Source organism: Knufia obscura (assembly GCF_036327395.1).
Source record: "Knufia obscura strain CCFEE 5817 isolate CBS 148926 chromosome Unknown scaffold_4, whole genome shotgun sequence".
Lineage (NCBI taxonomy): Eukaryota > Fungi > Ascomycota > Eurotiomycetes > Chaetothyriales > Trichomeriaceae > Knufia > Knufia obscura.
This window is the reverse complement of record NW_027042690.1, coordinates 474,350-495,548: the sequence shown is the minus strand read 5'-3', so window position 1 is coordinate 495,548 and position 21,199 is coordinate 474,350. Positions and strand designations below refer to the sequence as shown.

The following is a 21,199-nucleotide window of genomic DNA, read 5'->3' as shown; positions in this document are numbered from 1 at the left end:
TGAGTGTTTGTTTACGCTGCCTGTCGAGTATGATGATTGGCTGAGAACCATCGCCAACACTTCACATTTGAGGTCTTGGAGGATAGTAGTAAAGCGATAACCTCGAGATCTGACTGGGCACGAGTCTCTGAAGGTAACATGATGATGTCGACATGATCCACGGCCGTTCCTTCAGAGCACACTTCCGGCACCCTCGTTCAGTGATATCAGTGAAAGCAGACTTAACACGCCTTTCACTGCCCTCCCGAGCTCGATCACAGCAACAAAACAACAACAAGCGCCACGATGGCCCGACCAACACGCCACGTCGCACACGCGAACTCACCCTCGAAACTCCAACTCAACGACGACCAAAACGAGAAACTACAAAGACGACAGAACCCAACCACACAATCACCAATTCGCAAGATGGGTCGCAACGCCCAACGCCGACAACGCGACAGCGACGTCTCATCCATCCTTTCGGACGATGAACCCTCGAGTCCAGGCACCCCATACGCACGGACACCAGATCACAGAGCGAAGAATGGAAAAAGCGGCAAAGGCGCCGCGGTCGCAGCAAAGCAGTCTCTGCAGAAACAAGCCATGCATAATCGAAGATCAATAAGTGGAACGCACACGCCGAGACAGGTGCCCTTGCGAGATGAGGACTCTGTGCCGAGCAATTTACAGGTCGTTGGCACGTCGCTTACGCCAGCGAGTAAGAAGCCCATACCCATTCTGAGTAATTTCGAGGACTGGTTGAAGTTGGCGACGGACAATAAGATAAATGCTACGAATAGCTGGAACTTTGCTCTGATCGATTACTTCCATGAAATGAGTTTGCTGAAGGATGAAGGCGGGAATAGCATCAATTTCCAGAAGGCGAGTTGCACGCTTGACGGGTGCGTTAAGATCTATTCGAGTCGTGTTGAGAGTGTTGGTGTTGAAGCTGGGAGGCTGCTTTCTGGTCTTGCTACGAGTGCGACGGATGAAGAGGGCAAGAAGAAGAAGCGCAGGGGTGAAGATGGGGAGGACGAGGAAGGGTCAGATGCTGAGGGTGAGGAGTCGGATGGGGAAGGTGGGAAGAAGAAGAAAGAGAAGAAGCGGAAGCAGAGGAGTCATGAGGCGACCCTTGCGCCTAGCTTTGCGAGTTTACAGCTGAAGAAATTGGAGCTGGAATTTGCGGTTGATCCGCTGTTCAAGAAGGCGAGTGCGGATTTCGATGAGGGTGGTGCTAAGGGACTGCTGCTTAATCATTTGAGTATTAATGAGGAGGGGAGAATTGTGTTTGATAGTAGTGATGATGCTGGGGATGCTAAGCCTGAAAGCAAAGGAAAAGGCGAAGACAGTGCTGCAGCAGAAGAGCAAGAGAACGGTGAGGTAGCTGAGGAGGGCCAGACAGATAAGGAGTCCTCCCAGTGCCAACAACAGGTTCAGACGCAAGAAGAGCAGAATGACGTCGAGATAGATCTGGGGACCTTGGCCAATAGGTTCTTTCCCGATCTCTCCCTGCTCGACTCCCTCGACATCTGTCCCAGCATGAAGAACTTCAAGCTTGGAGATCCAACAGCCGCACTTAGCATACCACTGTTGAATGCAGACAACAATGACTGGAAGACCAAGAATCCAAGTCCCGAAAAGCGCGCGCCACCTCCACCACAAATTGACGGTGAGCTGAACCTGGCTGATCAGTCCGGTCTCTTCCTCGATGGCAGCCACGGTCTAGACTTCGACAACGACGACGACGACGCAGGCGGTTTCGACATGAACATGGACGACGGCGAAATCGGCTTCGGCCAAGGCGGTGAAGCATGGGCACGAGAAGCAGCAGTAGAACCAATGCTCCGCCCCGTCAACGCAGATGAAGACGCAGGTCAACAAGACGACGCCGACGGCTACGCACTCAGCATGCAACATCGCTACAAAGGAGATGCAGAGCAAGAAGCCACATTCGCCTTCTTCGGCAAGGCATTCAACTCGCGTGCCAAAGTCGGGACAAGAGCCTTCCAGACACTCACCAACTGGCGTATAGCCAAGATCCAGCAGGCTGCGGCGGCGGAGAATGCGCCACCTACCAGACAGAGGAAGGAGAAGGAGCCCTTCAAGATCGATTTCCATGGACCGATATCTGAGAACCTCAAGAAATTGCTGGCTGAGAAGCCAGTGAGTAACGACAAGATCAGCCTGCCGAAGACGCAGCTCAAGACAAAGGGACGGAATCTGCTTGATAAAGACGACGAGCTGATCGATGTAAAGAGTATGATGCGTCTCTGGACGAAACCGAAGTGTCGCGTCTCAAGGAACCGACGCATCATCGACGAGGGTTTCGGTGCCCGAGGACGCTCAGAAGCACCACGGATGAACCTCGACGATAGACCCGACGACGACGAAGACGATGCTCCACAAGGCGACTACGACGCCAACTTCTTCGCGGATGACGAACCGCTCGGTCTACCCTTTGACGGACCCTTACCCATCGATGATGACGATGATGATGAGGGTGGTGAACAGCCTGGATTCGTGGATGCGAGGGAGATGCTCAGTCCGCCGCCTGATGGTGTGCCGGCAACGCAAAATATTAACGATGTGCTTGAGGGTGATCAACAACCTTCAGATTCACAGGTTCCAAGCGCGAGTCAAGAGGTGAATATGCTCCCTGGCAGTTTCGGCAGTCAACTCGTCACACAGCAGGGACGAAGGTTAAGGCCAGAGTACGTGAATTATGCACGGACTGCCAAGAAGGTGGATGTTAGGGCGTTGAAGGAAAATATGTGGAGGGGGATGCACGCGCGTCTTAATGTTTTTGAGTTGCCTGAAGCACATTCAGAAGAGAGGGTACCCACACCGCCGCTCACGGATGCAGATGGGGATAGTGAGATGATGGACGCTGATTGTGATGCGCCGGGTACTCCTGCATCCACAGCTGATGAGCAACGACCTCAGCACAGCGATGGGCAAGGTAAAGAAGCAGGAGAAACCCTCAAATTCACCAATATCCTCGGTGGCCTGAAGAGCGTCTACCCCGAACCCCAGATGAAGGATATAAGCACGAGTTATGGCTTTATTTGTTTGTTGCATTTGGCAAATGAGAAGGGATTGGTGCTTGAGGGGGGAGGGAGGAGGGGGGGATGAGTGAGATTTTGGTGAGGAGGGATGAGGGGGTTGGGAGGGGGTATGTGGGGGAGTGACGAGGCGTCTGTAATACACGTGGTCGAGTGGGAGAGGTCTTGTCTGGGGTTGGTGTATAGTGTAACTGAATGTTATGATTGATGACTTTATGCATCTGCTTGCTTGGCTGCGAGTTGTCGGCTCGCTGACTGGGTACCCCAATGTGCCGGTTTGATTGAATGAGCTGTCTGATGTTCTGATACGCACCTCATGGTTCATTCTTGATGCTTTTGATGTCCATCGTCCGGTAGGAATTTGACTCGACCTCACTTGCTGTACGGGCAGACCGCGTTCAATCAGTCTTCGACGTCTGGCTAGGCTTCTCTGTATCGCAAGGGCTGGTACGCCCGGCATCCCATAGCGTAAAGCATGTACTTCTTTGCTCTTGGCAGATACGGCAAGGCCCCCATAGTCCACCCGTAAACCCAATGCGTAACCATGTCAGGATCACCAACGCACTCGACGTCGTTCCCATCGATGTCTTCGAACGATATTCGATCAGGTCCAAACATTGACGTTTCAGTCCAATTCAGGCTTTGACAAGCTCGCGCAACCTGAGCCCACTTGCTTCCGTACTTGGACGGCCACAGGCTCGCAGCATGTCTCCGATGTTTCAACATGCTCATCATATTGTTCGTCATCAACTTGAGCTTTTCCGCACTTTCTGGCGAACGCCCATTCAATCTAGCACGATCAGCGTGCCAGTTCGATGCAGTAAAGTGGTACTCTGCTAATCGCATGGGGCCAAGCCCAAACCACGTACATAGAGGTTCAGAATTCCATCGCATGTACCGCTCCGTTACTTTGAAACCATTGATCTTTTCCCAGGCGCCATTATCCTTGCTCAGCAGTTTGTAGGCAGAGTAAGTATATTGCTCGATACTGTGCAGCATTCGGATAGTGGCGAAACGCAATTTGAGCTTGGAGTCCTCCTCGCGATCTTCGCGGGACATTTCTCGAGGTGCCCAGGTCTTTGGATGACACAGCACGAAATTTGCTTGGCTTTTGAGGACACTACCGGAATGCAGTGAGAACAATGCAGCTTGCTCGACCAATTTGAGGTCGCGCAAGCGGTTGATCTCCCTGATGGCAAATTTGACATTTTCCCAAGTCGAAAGTATATCTTTCGACCAGCTGATTGCGACGATATGTTCCGTGTCGATGTCATCTAAACCCGAGCATGCGATGCGCCAGTGTATACGCAGAGCGAACTTGACCATTGATAATACCTGATCCTGCATGCACCGCTTTAAGCACGATGGTATCGGTGAGCAGGTCACACTGAGGAAGTCGATGCATCTTGCCGTCGTTCGGCGTCTGAGCTCCACCATGAGGTACATTAGAGACTGGTAGTTGAAAGGAAAGATCACACGATGTTCCGACTTGGCGAATTGTCTCGTTCTTGAAGATGCATCAGTCTCTTCTCCAATCTCGAATGTCAGTGTGGGCTTCCGGGAGGGCACCATATGCTCTAAGCTGTCCGTCATAAGAGGGCAATACCGTCCAAGGTATCTAAGCAGAGGGAGATATTTGACACTCTGGGCCCTGACTTCGATCCAGAGGAATCCTTGAGCTATTGCATCGAGGGCTGCGGCGCGCCAGGCACGACCCACCTTCAATAGCGGATTTGAGAAGACCTCATGCAGCACAGTCGTGACTTCTGGTCGGCACCTGTCTACAGTAGCTAACGAGAAAGATGCAATCGTTCTCAGAACCTCATGCGGCAAGCACTGTTCCGGCGGATGACTCGCCTTAGAGACTCGTGCTCTCTTCCGGCACCCGCCCGAAGCCTGTGTCCGAGACCTTTTACGAGACATGCTGAAGACTTGGTGAAACGAGTCTTGACATGAAACACGCCCGCATCACGGACAGAGAGACCACGACTGAGATGGTGATAAACTTGGCTGCAACAAAAAGGCGACCAGTACCAACGTAGTTCAAACCCGTGGGCAACCGATTACGTCAGCCTGGATAGACGAAAAGGGGTTGCACGTGCGCACGCGTCTTTCAGGACGCCTGACTTCTTTGGCAAGAGCTCGATCCACTGCGTGTTAAGCTGTTCAGAAGCACTTTCTAATAGGATACCTTTTGCAACTTTCTGGAGGTGATCTGAAGATTCTGATTAGGCACAGCCTGAAAAATCTGAATAGGTCTCGTATGGATTCTGGTTAGGCCTAGATGTTAAGTCTCATCAAAGTCCCCGTCACTACTGCGAGAGAATGGCGAGGCCGTGCCTAAGCAGAACAGAAACTGAACCAAATCCGAACCTCCAATCGCTTTAGAAGAGTTCCAAAGCGACTTGAGGTTGCTAACGACCCACTGCACGGATTTAACCAAGCGCATCTGAAGAGGTTAGCTGACTGCCTATTCAGAACCTCCAAATCACCTCCAGAAATTTGCAGAAGGTATCCATTATGCCGTAACGTTCATGAATCCTCTCCAAGGAGTACGCCATACCACTGGATTTGTCGAGTCGAGTCAAATGGATTGTGCTGACAGCTGCGTTGACTCAACCGTACTTATGTCTCCACATACTGGCACGATGGATGCTTCGGCAGAAGATAGGTCACAACAATACAGAATTGAACGTCTCTCCGTTAATGTAGCTACTACTAGTAGTCCTCCCCCTTGTCCTGTTCCATTGTATGAGAATACCGTAGCCACTATGTCATCTGCCCGAGGACGACGAAGATATTGTGTATTGAATACTGTTCAATAGCCCTGCTTTACAACTCGATCGTCTCCTTCCGTATAAAATGCTTGATACCATTGCGCGCTCCCATATCTGGATCGAGGTAAGCTCTCTATCCAACAAGCACCAAACGGCCATAAAGAGTATAACTGACTATGCTGCGATTGCGCTCCCCGTCTGGAGATCAGTATTCCCAATGCAGAAGCCAATGCAGGAATTTGAAATGGGTCTTCACACAACCAGTTTCCGGCGCAAGAATTCGTAAGCGAAGATGATGATGATGGAGACTGCTTTCGTACTCGATTCTTGTAGCCTGATCCATTTGGTGCTTCAGTACGAGACACTACGGCCTCTGAAGTTGTCGGTCCGATCTAATGATCTACCGCTTGCCCCATTAACTATGCGGCGAGACATGCAGGTGATCATGGACATTCTTAGTGGTTGGACGTCTCAATGGATGTCTGAGTGAGGTCGATTTCGGCGTAGTTTGAAGAGAGAGCTGATGAGTTTGTGCTCATGACGAGCCGGAGCAACGGCGTCTTCCCGAGCCGCATTTGCGGTGGTGAAGTTGGTGTTGAGCTGGTTTATAGCTTCAGTAAACTGGGAGAAGTTCGTATTGAGCTGCTTGAGCTCTGCTAGAATCTCCTGGTGTACCCCGGAGTTCTTCTCCTGCGCAGTCTGCGAAGCAGTCTCCTGATCGGCAAGCTTGCCACAAACATTCTTGAGCTGATTCTCGACTTCTTTCTGCCACGCCTCCTCCGGCGCGGGGGTACCCGTGCACCATCTGCGCACCACAAAAGACAGCTTGAACCAATTTTCATGGTTTACGATGACCATGATCACCAGAGAGGCAATGGCCATAGGCCCGATGGTTCCATTCGTAACGTTGAAATCAACGTTCATTCTTTCCATTCTGTCACACAAACGTCAGTCCGACCTTAGTTCAATTCCACTATGTAGCTGTTCAGGCAAGCTCAAAGACCAGGCTAAATAGCAACTGATAGAACGTACAAAGCTGATGGGATGCTGGTGTGCCCCCGAGCGTCTAACAACAAGGCACTGCAGCAAACGAAAGCGAAAAAGGCGAGGAGGGAGAGGACTCGGACGATGTGCTGAGTAGCAGCCATATCGATGGTTTGAGGTGGGAGGTAGAAGGCGGGAGGTAGCACTTGTGAGCGGGAGTAAGCTTTGACTGGGATGTTGTTGCTGCTGCTGCTGCTGTACTTCGTGCTGTCGCTTTAGCTGTTGCTCAATTCACTGTAATCAAGGCGTAAATCACAACACGGTAAGCAAACACAAGAACGGGTTCAGCATCAGAGCATCACAACGACCGCACCGCACCGCAGTCAGATACTCCACCGCACTAACTGCCTAGGTATAGGCGCATTGCTGCATCGTATCAGAGCATCCCAGCGATATAGTAGGACATGCCAACCGTAGTATAGGTGCGCCTGCGACAAGCATTGACAATGCTATTCTCAGTTGCGTCCGTACCCTAGGAGGTTGAAAGCAGCTCCACCGTCAAATATGTTTCACCTAATAGGATCTGGACGATGTTCGTGCAAAAGAACCGTCGCTACCTACCTGATACGTTCCTCGATTCATCGTCTGCCGTGTGTTGTTCGCGAGTCAATACTCGCACAGACCATGCACAACAGGCATAAGGACACATCGGGCTCGACGAATTCGAATGTCCCGGAAAGTACGTTGAAGCGCTCCTGCCGCTTGCAGCTGCGGTATACCGCAGGTGGATCTGCTGACTAGTTAACTGCATCGATACAGTACTCATCGGCCACGTTTGCTAGGAGCAGACGAAGAATCCTGATCTAACCGTAGCACAGTATTTCCAACATTCGAACTTCGAAAGCGCAATGGATGATATCCTAGGCCGACCGCGAGACTCAGAACCCGTCATCCTTCTTTGTGCGAAGGCGATACGCGCAAAGTATGAGTCGTTCGCTTTTACGACTGGCTCGGTGTCGTCGAGGCCTCACCAAGAGAGCCCTCGAAGGGAGGTTGCACGCCGTACCCGTCCAATGGCAAGAGGAGGAACGCATCTTATCAGACGGTTTCAGACGATAGAAGAATATGAGGGCACTCCACAGGACGCAGGAAAAGCTGAACGATGACTGGAATTGACGCGTCAAATTCACGTGCAAGAGCGTGGGGGCCAAAACTTTCTCAGTGTGGGATCCTTACTAAATCTGCTACTCCTTTCCAAGAAACAAATATGCCGGCCATTGTCCTATGGAGCATGGGTCTTCCGAATACATGTGTACAAGAGCAGAACATACATTTCCAACTTCCAGTGTGAGTACTGAGGCGATGATGTCAAGGCTACACTCTGTCATGTCAACATCTCTAGCTTAATCGCGAGCACAATGGCCCTCAAATCCAGCCTGGAAATGTGCTCATACCAGTTATGTCCATTCCTATACAGGTATCGTCAACCAGACTTCGCATTATGGCGCCGCACAAAAGGTCAAATCTTCGTATCAAAAGTCCCCTTCTTGCCTCTTGACCTTGAGTACAAGCGAATCTACCATCAGGCATCTTCTAGGCAAATCCATGAACGGAAGAATGTCTACACTAATCCTTTCTCTCACTCTATTGCTGTTCATTTCTGGGGCAACGGCCGACGACAGCTGCGCCAAGCTCTTCCCTTCGGAGCCCTGCTTCCAGCAGGAATGCTGGCCAGCATTGCATCCCAACGAACGCAGCAGTACTGAAAATAAGACCATACCTAGCACAAGCCGACCTGTCACCGGTTCTAGCGATCCGATCAACGACTTCAGTTTCGTACTCGAGCTTGACAACTTTGATGGGCTCATCAGCACGACACCAGATATTGCTTCAAGTAATTTCAAGGACCTGCCATACAAGGCTTCAGATAAGGACACTACCCCTAAACCACCTACAAGAGCCTTAGACAAACGAGGTGGGAAGAAACAATCTATGCCAGGCAATATTTGCCCAACATTAACACCTACTTGCTACGATTTCCTCTACAGGCATCGGAAGAAGGTTTTCGCGGGAAAGGATTATACGAAGTTGGTATGCTGTCTGGGGATATGGGTTTGGAGCTCGGACTGGGAGATAGCTAGTACGCCTGTGATATATTCCCCACCTGGGGAGTGCACCCTGCCAGAGTACTAAGAACCCTTGCCACATGGTATGCCAGCCACAATATCTCGGGCCTGTAGCGTCCTGGATACCAATGGCAAACGCTGATGTCAATGTAGGTTGAGATTGTTTGGCAGAACAGCTAGGTTATGGTGGATAGCAGGACGAATACCTAGTACGAATATGGGCATCGACCTCAAGCAGTCTGCGGAGCAAATTTGGAGCACGAACTGTTGGAAGGGACGGTGTAGAAGAACAGACGAAAAGAATATATACAAACGGACGCCTAAGATAGCTCTATACCTCATGGCACTTTTGTGCCATCTCAATCACAGGTTTCGACGTCCACCAGTCATCTCGTTAACATGGTTACCTGAATCGCCGGCGTCCTCCTCGCGGAAAATCCTTCTGCCACATTGGCTCACTGCTTGCCTATTCCAGAACTGCTGTTCTCAAGACTTCATCGTCGCATTCCTGTTCCTGCATGCATACAATAGTAGTAGTCTCCACGCGGAGATTCGAGTTGTCCGCTTGCCTCAGTTCCGAGGACACACCAGTACCCTGTGAAGGCCTATCACTACAGAAACATTAATCAACATATTGAGGTGAGATCTCGAATGCGCGGGACGTCCATCGAAATTCTATCGTATACTAGGGGGCACGCCAGTCTTGATTACTTGAGCGTACATGCGGTCACTTTGACATTCCGGGCGGAGGTAGTGTCGTAGACGGAGGAGTCAAAAACCGGGGCAATGGATTACGTAAGCCCGAACAGCGGAAAGGAGTCGCACGTGTTCATGCGTGTTGTCGCATGCGGTACAAAATGCTGTTAGGTACCTAGTAACACATCAGTACTTCGAATGAGATGATAGTCCTTACGCGGAACGATCAGCAGGTCACTGCCTCAACACTCGGGTGCACGCCAGTACGCTTTTAGAGAGTAACGCAAAGAAGAACACCAATCGCGATTCCAGACCAATTTCGGTCGATTCGCAAGTCTGCGAGACGTCTATATGACTGGAATCTCACGTTTGGGATGCACGCCGGTCCTGGCAAATCACGTCACGTTGACGTTCCTGGCAGGGGTGTATGAGTGCAGTAATGACCAACTTGGCAGCTAGTCCTGTGAGGTGCAGCATGGGATACCACCGAGGCTGAAGTAGTTGATCTGGCATCTGGGGAGAGCACCATCTAGTGGACAGAGTGTGGTCAATAAAATGTATTAGCAGGCTCGACTTAGAGTGTCTCTGAGGAAAACTCAACATAATGTCATTGCATTCTATTCTGGGCTTTGGTCCTTGATACCAAAGCTGTTCAACCAAGCGGCGTAAGCCACGCTTTACAAAGCTGGGCGTACCAATGGTTGCGAGTAACACAGAGCTCAATAGATGTCGAAGACGATATGAGAGCATGATACCACTAGAAACAGAGTTCGCACTTGCCTACAGTCGTGTAGATAGCCGCGTGGACGCATTTGTCGATGCAGTGGGGGCGGACATCTGCCGGCATCGTTGATCCTGTGGCCCTCCAGATTCTGAAAATGCCGAATAAGTCAGAAGGGGTTGTACACTGTACTGAGCTTGCAGCAGCATTGTCAGGCTTCTGACATTTGGAAGTTTGTGAGCTCCGCAGCTGACGATCTTGGAGGACGCCATGGCACTAATACTCCTTTCCCAGGTCGGTGAATAGGAAGCTCCGTTCGCCTCCGTATCGCTTGCTTCATCTTGCATGCGGTTGCTTCTGTAGATGGCACTCTTGCCCGTCTGGATGTATGTGAAATTTGCACCAGTAGTCCTCGTGCGGATATGGCCAGTTACTGTTGTGATAATCATTGAACGCTCGAAACATGTCCAACACTGCTTGTGGATACTCTCGCACTGCAGCCATCTCCGCGTCAAACTTGTCTCTGCTCAGAGGATCATTGACCAAATGTTTCGCACAATCTCTCAGTATTAGCTGGTACAAAGGCGTATGCAAGATCTCGTATGCATGTGCGTCTGCTACGCTTCTGAGGCCCCAGACGAGACCTTCTCGGTTTTCAGCTGACAGATCTGTATCGATGAGCTGGTTCTGGAGCTCAATCATCATAAGCAGATCAGCCGCATGATACAATTCTGGCAGTTCAGCTGCCAGGGGGCCTCTGCCACCGCTCTCATTTGCAACATAGTCAGGAACTCTGCCGGTATACATCCAGTCAATAGCGACCTCGAAAGCTCTGATTGACACGTCCTTCAGCTCGATCTCTTCCTGTGTACCATCCCAGCAATCCTTGAGACGAGTAGCGAAGTAAGGCGAACGGTCTCTGAGGAGATCTTTATGGAGGCGGTATGGTTTTGATTCGCTACCAACTAAGATAGTGACAATCTCTTGTTGTGCGGCGCTATTGTAGTGTCAGCACGATCTGAACAACGGCTCGACGAAGCGGCGTTACTCTGAAGCTGTCAGAGGAACTCTCTTGACAGGTATGACATTTTCATCTTTAGCTGCAGTAGGCGTTGCAGCGTTAGGCGTACCAAGTCCTGACGTTGGCTGTGCCATCTCCCAGGGGAAGTGGATTTTGTGATGATATCTTGATCCTCTAGCAGGCTTGTCAGGGATGGGTTGCACTACTCGGTCAATACTGAGTGGTTCTTGATGAATGTAAAGCAGACAAGTTGGCGCATTGGTTGTAGACTTTGGAGAATGTGGGCGCGAGGCTCGATGACAGGGGAAGCTGCTTGAGCTCACGTGATCGGGGTGAAGTGACAATGAACTGAAATTGTCACTCACAAGTGATGATATTAGACTCGAGTTCAGACGGTTCGCTACGTTTGCGGAACGTCAAATTAGAGCTGGAGCCTCGGAATCAAGCCTTTCGAAACAGGAACCTCATGCACGGTCGCTAAGGAGAAGACCCCGCTGAAGCCATGTCTTCTCCGTGATACTATCCTACCGAGCAGCCGCACTCGCCCGCCCTCTTGAACGCACCCTGATACAGTTCCATCATCGCCATATAGTGAAATAAAATTCCACCAAGCACAGCCAAATGCCAAAGATTGTGACTTCCACCAGCATAATCGAACAGACCCGGCCACCACTTTTCAGGTACGTGACTAGCATAAACAAGTGCGCCGACCAGGTAAACGCATACGCTCTTCGTGATAGGAGCATAGAAGTAAAACGTCCACTCAATGCCTCGTGTCAAATTCAGCTGCAGAACAGGCGCAAAGCCGGTTGCGGCCAAGGAGACATAGAAGCCGACTCGCGCCCATACCATATCTGCTCTGTTGAAACTTTCTTTCCATGGCAAGATTGTGCCTGCAATGCCAAGAACTGCTGTCAAGGACATGTAGACTGATCGCGAGACTGGCTCACAGTAGAAGGCTGTCCATTCTGTAGTGAGGATGGAGGCTGCCACTAGGAATGAAATGCCTGTATAGTCGACGCAGGCGAAACGTTCCATGAGACATTTATCTGCTATGCCGTTCATAGTATGCCACATAGTCGAGCAAATGAGGCACTTGCACGCTGCCGCAAAAAAGCAGCCTGCTATCAAGATGTCCATCTTTGAGGAAGAGCTGAAGGCGTCCGTCAAAGGATAGTAGTAGAACGCAATGGCCAGGACGATGATAAGCCCCAGAGCGTGAGACCAAATATTGACTGTTTCGTTCGAGGGTTTGAACATGCTGGTGATGCATTCGATCTTGGACTCGGTGAACCGATAGCCTCGAGTAATGTGAGGATTGACACGCCAGGGTATTGGTAGGTCTTCGTATGTGATCAACCGTGATTCCGATGCTCTTGCCAGGGCGTGTGTTATTGAATCAGCCAGCAGATCTTTGGCTCTTTTCGCTTTGTCGTAGCCTTCCTCGAAGAGGTCCAGGGTGGCATTGATTGAATCGTCCACCCTCTTCCAGCCTGAATCCAGGAACTCTTTCTTCCGGGAATGTGCTCTCATTTCCAATTCACTCAAATATGATTCCATCAATTTCATACCACTATGTGCCTTCTCGTCCAGCGTTTCTCGTGTCGGCATTACATCATTATACCCTGTTTCCAATGTTTCAACGAAGATCTTGGCGCGATGCCTTGCAGCACCCCAGAGTAGCTCTCCAGAATGGTACGGAGAACATGTGTCTCTGACTTCTCTAAGGGCCTGGTAGCCGCGCTCCAGCTGGGCGTCAAAATGAGTCAAAGTTTCCCGCTTGTATTGTTCTATCCGATCGAAGCGCTTTTTTAATTCATGCAAAAACAGGTCAACCCGCATATAGATTGCTTGGGCGTCCAAGGTGCTGCTCTGCCTCTGGTGGGTTGGTTCGTAGGAATGCCTTCGTCCTCGTCGTAGCAGCAGTGTTCTCTCATTGGCGGCAGGGCTTACGTCGCGACTGGTCACTACAGGGCCCTCTGCCACAGTGAGTGAGCCATAGGTTGTAGACATGATCTAAAGTGTACCGGCATGCGGCAGTTGAGTAGGTTGTGCGTTGGACGGTATCGACGGTGTGTATCTACTGTGTAACGGTCTAGTATATTTCAAGAGGCTTGTTCAGGTGGAAAGGAAAGACTGTGACTGTACTGAGGAGCAAACGGAACTGCGATTCAAAGGAAATTGTCTAGGTAAGGACTGACTTTGGCGGGGTTATGTTCGTGGCAAGGGCAGATGAAGAAGTCCAAGCGAAGCTCGAAAGCAGCAGAGGAGAAATCCAAACGCCAGTGACGATGGAACATGGGTGCACCTGCCGCTAACGATCCTCGACATGTGGATTTATGCGAGCCGCTATCGGGAAGGCGCCGAACTTTAGACCCTTCTACAGGCTTGGCCCTCGGTCGAGCCCCTTCGTCTCAAGCACATGCTACACAGTTCTCAACAATTGGCCGTCACTGACAAGTCTTGTCGATCAATAATGTGATGCGTTGCGCATGCTGAGAGATCCGAGTCGCGATATCACTGTATCGTGGTAGCATTGTGAGTACTTCTCAACCTTGAGGCGTAATGCCGACGCACCAGCTCAAAAGCAGCCCAGCCACTTTCCGACGTGTCGAATAGCGCGTCGTCATCAATTTCGCAATTTTAACACTCCTTAAACTTCTTGCGCTCGAATTCAGCAAGGGTGTACGGCATCGCATCGTCTCTCACCAATTTGTGGTCCCCATAAACCGCGTATCTATCTTCAGCTGCTAGCCGGCTTCTGAAATCGTCCTTGCAACCAACACCTATACATCTTTATGCGCCGCTGTCTGTTCACAATCATTCTGCGATCTATGTCCAAGTTCATAATATCGAAGCGCGGCATCGGTCTTTCCAAACCCTCATTTCCTGTGTTCGTGTCGGGGCCCCGCGTCATGTCATTCCCAGCTTCCGTTTCGCTAGTCCCATGAACCATGTCACCGTCCTGCCGAGCCTGATCACCCGATCTCGACCAATACTCCCCAGTCCATATCCCCTCCAGCTCCTGCTTCTCAAAGAAATACACCCGTGTCCCATCTCCTCTAACATAGAAGTTCTCCTCCATCCACCTTCCACTCTTGAACCGCACCTGCGCCAGATCACCCCTCCCATAATCGCGAAATAACACCTCTCCACCCGGCTTCAGTACCCTCCATACATTCCGCACAGCCCTTGCCCACTGCCTCGGACTCAGCGCAGAGAACACAAAAATCATAATAACCACATCCGCCATTCCCTCACTCATCCCCTCCGGCAGATCACTCCTCGCAACATCCCAAACCTCAGCCCTCATCCTCCCCACCCTGCCATCTCTCCCCTCCTCAATAGCCCCATAATCCTCGGCATTTCTCATAGTCTCAACCGCCCTCTTACTGAAATCCACAGCGCAGACCCTCAAACCCGGGTTCGCATTCATCCTCAAGATCGGAAACGCTGTATTCCCAGCTCCAGCACCAACCTCCAGAACCACCTTCTCTCCAGCATCCTCCCTCGTAACCTCAGCCAAGACCGGAAACTCCTGCACCAGCCACTTCCGGTCCTTGAAGAAAGTAGCGCTTTTCTGCTTGTAGAATAGATCCCACCATTTTTCCGGGTTCTCGTTGAAGCGTTTGTAGTCGAATGCGCTGACGGGTGCGGCGCGCTGTTTCGAGTATTGTTCCTCTGCGAAGGTTAGGTGGTCTTCGTCTGGGACGACGTGGTCCCAGGCGTTGTATTCGAAGGGGTCATCTGTGGTGGAGAGGTAGCGTTGGCCGAATTGGAAGGGGTCTGTTCGTTTAGCGTTTGTTGCCGGGTCGTGGGAGAGGTGTGCTGGGATTGTTGGCGGTTGCGCTTGCGGTTCTAGGGTGGGATCGGGTGATTGAATGTTGGTTTGGGTGTCATCTTCGAGGTTGAGCTTATTAAGAGATGTGTTCAGGCGTTGACCGTCTACGGCGACTGCCTCTGCGCCTCTATCTGGTGCCATTGTGATGCGGGTAACGGCACAGCATTTCGGGTGGGCTGCGACTTCCTAAATCTCGAATTCTTCCTGGCGCATTTTCCGAATCGGAGCCAGGCAGAAGCTGCAACCACTAGTGCAAACGCGGATTTCTGCCTTACCTACATGCCTTAACACCACCTGATCATCCTTACCTATCACCGTCCATCCACTTGTACCTTTCATCGACTCACGCAAACACAATACCAGCGCCCTCCCACACCTTCACCGCAGCCATGACCGTCGACACAATAATAACGTCCCCGCTCCTCTCTCCTTGCCTCCAAACCGCAAACGCAACCCTCCAACAATCCCTCACTCTCATCGACTTCCTCTCCTCGAATGCCTCAAACCCCACCACAACAGAGCTACAGACCAAAGTCGCTCACCACCAAAAACTCCTCCAAGCCTACCTCTCCAAGCTCCGCCACCAGACAAGAAAAGCCGCATATACCGCACGAACCACAAAGGCCGAGACCGCAGAAACACGCAAACAGGTCGATGCTCTGCTGCTCCAGTTGCAGAATCTATACTACGAGCAGAGACATTTGTTGGGCGAAATCGCGGCGTGCGAGGACTACAACCATGCGTTTCGGGAATTACCGCTCATCGAGCCGGATGAGTATCTGGAGTACTTCCCCGAGCATGCGGACATGACTGAGGAGGAGATAATGCCGCGGCGGATAGAATACGAGGCTGAGGAGCGGAGACGGATGGAGGGGGAGAGGAGTGAGCTTGTGAAGGTCAAGGAGAGACTGGTGCAGGAGAATGCGAGAAGGAAGGAGGAGATTAAGAAGGTGGATGAGAGGCTTGAGGGGTGGATTGATGGGTTGGGGAGTCTGGAGCAGGAATTGAAGAAGGAGCTGGAGTGAGACTGCGGGCGGACTCCGCAGGTCTTGCGAAGAAAACTTGGAAAGACAGTTTGGTTCACCCCAGTTCATTTGGAGCGTGACAATCGACGATGCTGTCCAAACTCGATTTCCGATGTCCATTAATTGGCTCGCTCCGTGGCTGGCAACAGAGTCGCCTAGCTACATCCTCTTGCCCATGGCAGCTCAATTTCTAGACACAACCTACCGACGCTCTAAAGAGATACATGGGCTCGCCCTGACCTCTTTTCACTCGCTCAAACCTCGCCTCATCCATGAAGGCACTGCGCCTTCCAGGTGTCGCAAGAATCGACAGCGAAGTCAAGCCGAAAACATTCAGGCGCACAGGCGTCCACAAAGGCTCAGCGGATGGGAGAGTGCAATGTCGCCTGTATTGGGTGTCGGTCCTGCAGCTCAGTCGTGATCTCTCGAGGCTTACTGCGGTACCATATAAACGCAGCCATTGTCTTTACCCTGCGGCTCTACTACCCAATTCGGACACTGTCTCCACCCTCCCGTACCATGGTTCATACCCTGCATCTTATATACTTACGCTCTCCCACCTCGCAACTTGCTCTTCTTTCTTTCCTCCAACCCCTGTTCTTTACAAAATGTATGTTCTTCGGAATGTGATGACTGCAGTCTTATCAAAACTCACGCTAGATACATCCGCTCTGCTCTTGCACGATGCTGGAAGTACATGTGTCAGGAAGACTTGAGTCTGATTCCATTACTGGAATGCATTGTAGTCTAGCTAATACGGTAACTACGTTCAATCCGTGATGTGTAAGTAAAGCGACCTTGAGTCGACCCAGTTCACGCTGCTTCCGACAGGACGATTGACAACGCACGGCGAGCGAGCAATCCACTCAATGCCGAGTAGGATGTATCAATGTTGCATGATACAAGGGCGATCAATTCAGCTGAATTCCGCTTGCATTTGATCCGGCATCAATTGCTCTCCGTGGATGGTTGTCTAAGCAAGCGCGTTTTCAACAACTGGAAAACAGCATCAACGCTGTCCGACTGCTAGGCCAAACCCAAATATGCTGTTGGTATATGAACATTCTCTTCTCCCAGCCATGATAGCACGCTGCTCCCATCCCTGATTCCCAAGACTGCTCTGCTCGAATTCAGAAAGACCGTCACATCGAATGGCAGCCGCACCAGCAAACCAATACACACCATTCTTCATCCCACCTCCAATACTCAATTCCACCCAGCATGACAGCCAGAATCAATCTCTGCTCTGCCAACTACCACCCGAGCTCCGCTTGAGCATAATAGCACAAATCGGTTCTCTGACGAGAATCGCCTCTTTCCAAGTTTGCTTCGGTCTCACATGTAAGCTGATAGCAAACGACATAGCAACCCATAAAGATACCCTCGCTCCGTGGCGTGGAGATAGGGACAAGGTATCGCTATATCAGCTTCTTGCTCTCAGAACAGAGATCATGCAAGCACTGCTGGCCCCTGACGACCCCTCTTGGTACACGACTTACATTCCCCAGGGGTACACGCTCTGTCCGGCGTGCTTTCGACATCTGCCTCGTGATGAGGCATATTGGCGCCCGAGGATCGACGATGCAGCTTGGAGAGCGAGGCGGGCATATTTTGCGCCTTTCTTCAGTGAGTTGCCGTCACATAGGGGTCAGCATAGGTGTCCGAGCTGTTACGTGGCTGGGTATACTGCTTATATGAATGAGGAGAGGTACGAACGGGCTTGTAGAAGTCAAGATGGTCCGACGTATGACTATGCGGATGCTGGTGATATGTGTCCGGAGCTGCGGAAGAGGATAGAGAGGCCATGACATAACACGAATCGGAAGACTGGTTCATGCTTGTAGTGAGCTGAGGAAGAATGGCGTTGTGTTTGTGACGCACAGGGAAGACGATCGAGAGATGACAGTGTCGTTTGTTTATGCCGGCGCTAGCGATCGTGTCTTGTGCTGATTCACGTTTTGAAGATTGACTATTGTTATTGGTTAGCAGTGGTTGTTGAGCTGCCAATTATGGAAGGCGAAGGGATGGTGAAGATGATGGTCGGTCGTCTGGAAGAACCGTTGCAACCTTTTTCGTTCGAGCATCTCACTTGCGAACACGCATGGCGTACACGCGATAAGACAGAAAAACCCACATCCACATCAACGCCAACACCAACATTCACTCTCGTTGAATGTGTTCCCCTTTCGCAACGCGCGCCGGTGTCTGACGAGACGTTCCTCCTACCACGCACGATATAATAAGTGAGCGTCTAGCATAGAAATGACATTGCCGAGTGCTACGACATATTCGTAGTACTCGTCCATTACAAGCTCTTCGTCGAACGCAATTGTCAAAAGAAGCACACGTCTCCTCGACGGCAGCTCCACCTCCCTACACACTTGTCTTACGGTCTCGCCATCCTCTCCCACAACTCCGGGCACACTCTCCCTCGGCCGCTATCATCCGCCCGTTCCCGACAGAGCGACTGCCAGTACGTCTCATTGGTGATAGCGATATAGTCATCGTCCCCGCACTCCGGACATCTGTCCAGATAATACGGCCTAATATTCTCATTGCACCAGCTCTGATTCTTGAGACGACCAGCGTGTGCTGCGATGTACCTGCGATGTCCCTTCTCTCGCCAGTACGCTTCTGACCGCGGGAAATGGCGGAAACACGCGCGACAGAGGCGGAAGGTGGAAGCGATGTACGGAGTGAATTTTGGTGCAGGTTCAGATGGTGGGATGACTTGAGGTTTTGGTTTGCGTTTGGTCAGGCGCAGGAATTGGAGCAGACGACGTCTCTTAGAAGGTTTGGTCTCGACTTGCTTTGGAAGTATTGGTGTGGGCTGTTGAAAGCGGACGAGGAGGCGGTAGAGGCCTTCTTTGTCTCTCATGCCTCGCCAGGGAGAGAGCTTGGTCCTATTCTTGAGTAGGAAATTGGCCCTACGTTTGCATGTTAGGGCGAGGATGACTTGGAAAGAGGGAACTCGGACTCTTTCGACGATTAGTAGGATTATTTCGTTGGGGAGTTGGAGGAGGATTGATTGGTGTTGGTCGTATTCGGTAGTGGTGGCGAGGATCTGCTCTGGTATGAAGAACGGGGTGTATGGGGTGCTTGCCATGGTGGTGGATCGGGTATGGTTTCGAATGTGGCGATGGAAAGGAGGTGTAATGGTGTTCAAGCAATGTCGAAGCCATGCTTCTCCACCAGATTTGTATCGCAGGTAGCAAGCGCTTCAGACAATGGTAATGCATGTTGTCTGGAGAAGGTATACTGCTCAGCCCAACTCTTTTGTTGCTGCTGCAGGTCGTTGCTATGTCGCCAGAGATCGGACAGACAGACCATGAGTCAAAGAACATACAATGGTGGAACCTCGAATCCGTTAGTGAGACACTTAGCTGGTCGCGGCGTACGGAAACAAGAAAGAAAAGGAGAAAGCCAGCGCGGCAGGTAGTTATTTGATACCATGCAATGACAATCAGAAGCACTCTACGGTGCACCTTCCTGCAGTAGCCTGAACGTTTCTATATGGACCCAGAGTAACTCCAACTTTGCCAAGCTTACTGCACAAGCTTCATCAGACCATCCAAGTTGATACTCTTTGGTCGCTCAATCGGCATACCCAGAGCTCTATCCCAGATGAGCTGTGCCAAAGGACCAAGACCTCGACTGACACCGAAAGTGACGGTGTAGTATAGGGGATCCCTGAAGCCATAGTGATGGAACAGTACACCAGATGCGCTGTCGACGTTAGGATGTGGGTTCTTGGTCTTCCCGTGCTCGGTTAGAACGCCAGGAGCAATCTCGCTGTTCTTCTTGACCAGTCTGTAGACCGGGTTGTTGGCGATATCTTGTCTCGCATCACCAAAGTCGATCAATGCCTTGAATCGTGGATCGGGCTTCCGCAGGACACCGTGACCGTAACCAGGAACCACTTGGCCAGACTTCAGGGTTGACCACAGGTAGTCCTTGACGTCCTGATCGGAGAAGTTCTCACCAATGACGGACTGCATCTTCTGGATCCATCGAAGCACTTCTTGAGCTGCTAGGCCGTGGAGTGGACCAGCAAGACCGAGAAGACCGGCTGAGTAGGAGAGGAAAGGATCGGACAGGGCCGAACCGACCAAGTGTGTTGCGTGGGCAGAAACATTGCCTCCTTCATGGTCACCGTGAAGTGCCAAGTAGAGTCGAAGGAGGTCTTGAAAGCCTTCGTTCTCCTTTCCGGGCTTGCCGAGCAGCTTAGCAAAGTTATAGGCCCAATCCTGGTCCATGTCCAATGGCATGTCTAAGCAGTTCTTGTCGAAAATAGCACCGGCAACACGTGGCAGTTTGGCAAGTAGGGAGATGCTGTCATCGAAAGTTGGCTCCCAGTATTCTGCCTTGTTCATGCCCTCGGCGTACTTTCGAGCGAAGGATGATTCTGTGTTGAGGGCGGCCACAGCACAAGCGAGCTGGGTCATTGGATGTACTTCCTTGCCGAATGACTTCAACATGCTCTTGACGTGGTCTGGGAGCTCCGATTGCTCGTTGAGCTGCTGCGTCAGACCCCGGACCTGGTTTGTGGAGGGTACTTGTCCTGTGAGGAGGAGCCAAAACATAGATTCCGGAAGCATTTCTGTGCCTGATGTGCCCTTCGGCAGCTCGTTCTGGCAATCTTCAATTGTCTTGCCGTGGAAGCGGATACCCTCATTGGCATCCAGAACACTGCCTTCCCAGACCATAGACTTCATTGTCCGCATACCACCGATGACCTGGCCAACAGTGATCTCGCCGATCTTCTTGTCGGCATGGCTCTTGACTTGCTTGAGTAGCTCTCTTTTGGCTGGAATGATATCCTTGAGGGTAGCCTTCAAGTCTGGCTCAGCAGAGGATGCATAAGTTCGTCGCAGGCATGGCTTGGAGCTTCTCAGAGCTCTCAGAGCTTGACTGCTTGCTCTTGTGGTTGCCATGTCTGAGTAGAGGAGGGACGTGCGGGGGAG

General features: G+C 51.3%; 9 protein-coding genes across 9 annotated transcripts; 2 read left to right on the top strand and 7 right to left on the bottom strand.

Annotated features, from left to right (window-relative positions):
• Nucleotides 1-285: 285 nt before the first annotated feature.
• PMZ80_004109 (uncharacterized protein) lies at nucleotides 286-3,114 on the top strand (the record flags this gene model as incomplete). The annotated part of the gene is made up of 1 exon (XM_064872536.1): nucleotides 286-3,114. One exon carries the CDS (start codon nucleotides 286-288, stop codon nucleotides 3,112-3,114), a length of 2,829 nt encoding a protein of 942 aa, XP_064731194.1.
• A 350-nt stretch (nucleotides 3,115-3,464) lies between these two features.
• On the bottom strand, nucleotides 3,465-4,967 carry PMZ80_004108 (uncharacterized protein; the record flags this gene model as incomplete). The annotated part of the gene is made up of 2 exons (XM_064872535.1): nucleotides 3,465-4,825; nucleotides 4,961-4,967. The coding sequence occupies 2 exons, from the start codon at nucleotides 4,965-4,967 to the stop codon at nucleotides 3,465-3,467; spliced, it is 1,368 nt and encodes a 455-aa protein (XP_064731193.1).
• Nucleotides 4,968-6,292: 1,325 nt separating this feature from the next.
• On the bottom strand, nucleotides 6,293-6,754 carry PMZ80_004107 (uncharacterized protein; the record flags this gene model as incomplete). Its single annotated transcript, XM_064872534.1, has 1 exon — nucleotides 6,293-6,754. One exon carries the CDS (start codon nucleotides 6,752-6,754, stop codon nucleotides 6,293-6,295), a length of 462 nt encoding a protein of 153 aa, XP_064731192.1.
• Nucleotides 6,755-10,684: 3,930 nt separating this feature from the next.
• Nucleotides 10,685-11,503, bottom strand: PMZ80_004106 (uncharacterized protein; the record flags this gene model as incomplete). Its single annotated transcript, XM_064872533.1, has 2 exons — nucleotides 10,685-11,345; nucleotides 11,397-11,503. 2 exons carry the CDS (start codon nucleotides 11,501-11,503, stop codon nucleotides 10,685-10,687), a joined length of 768 nt encoding a protein of 255 aa, XP_064731191.1.
• A 385-nt stretch (nucleotides 11,504-11,888) lies between these two features.
• Nucleotides 11,889-13,382, bottom strand: IZH3 (inc metabolism membrane protein; the record flags this gene model as incomplete). Its single annotated transcript, XM_064872532.1, has 1 exon — nucleotides 11,889-13,382. The coding sequence occupies one exon, from the start codon at nucleotides 13,380-13,382 to the stop codon at nucleotides 11,889-11,891; it is 1,494 nt and encodes a 497-aa protein (XP_064731190.1).
• Nucleotides 13,383-14,112: 730 nt separating this feature from the next.
• On the bottom strand, nucleotides 14,113-15,351 carry PMZ80_004104 (uncharacterized protein; the record flags this gene model as incomplete). Its single annotated transcript, XM_064872531.1, has 1 exon — nucleotides 14,113-15,351. The coding sequence occupies one exon, from the start codon at nucleotides 15,349-15,351 to the stop codon at nucleotides 14,113-14,115; it is 1,239 nt and encodes a 412-aa protein (XP_064731189.1).
• A 248-nt stretch (nucleotides 15,352-15,599) lies between these two features.
• Nucleotides 15,600-16,235, top strand: PMZ80_004103 (uncharacterized protein; the record flags this gene model as incomplete). Its single annotated transcript, XM_064872530.1, has 1 exon — nucleotides 15,600-16,235. The coding sequence occupies one exon, from the start codon at nucleotides 15,600-15,602 to the stop codon at nucleotides 16,233-16,235; it is 636 nt and encodes a 211-aa protein (XP_064731188.1).
• Nucleotides 16,236-18,621: 2,386 nt separating this feature from the next.
• Nucleotides 18,622-19,341, bottom strand: PMZ80_004102 (uncharacterized protein; the record flags this gene model as incomplete). Its single annotated transcript, XM_064872529.1, has 1 exon — nucleotides 18,622-19,341. The coding sequence occupies one exon, from the start codon at nucleotides 19,339-19,341 to the stop codon at nucleotides 18,622-18,624; it is 720 nt and encodes a 239-aa protein (XP_064731187.1).
• A 439-nt stretch (nucleotides 19,342-19,780) lies between these two features.
• On the bottom strand, nucleotides 19,781-21,169 carry CIT3 (citrate synthase; the record flags this gene model as incomplete). Its single annotated transcript, XM_064872528.1, has 1 exon — nucleotides 19,781-21,169. One exon carries the CDS (start codon nucleotides 21,167-21,169, stop codon nucleotides 19,781-19,783), a length of 1,389 nt encoding a protein of 462 aa, XP_064731186.1.
• Nucleotides 21,170-21,199: the final 30 nt, after the last annotated feature.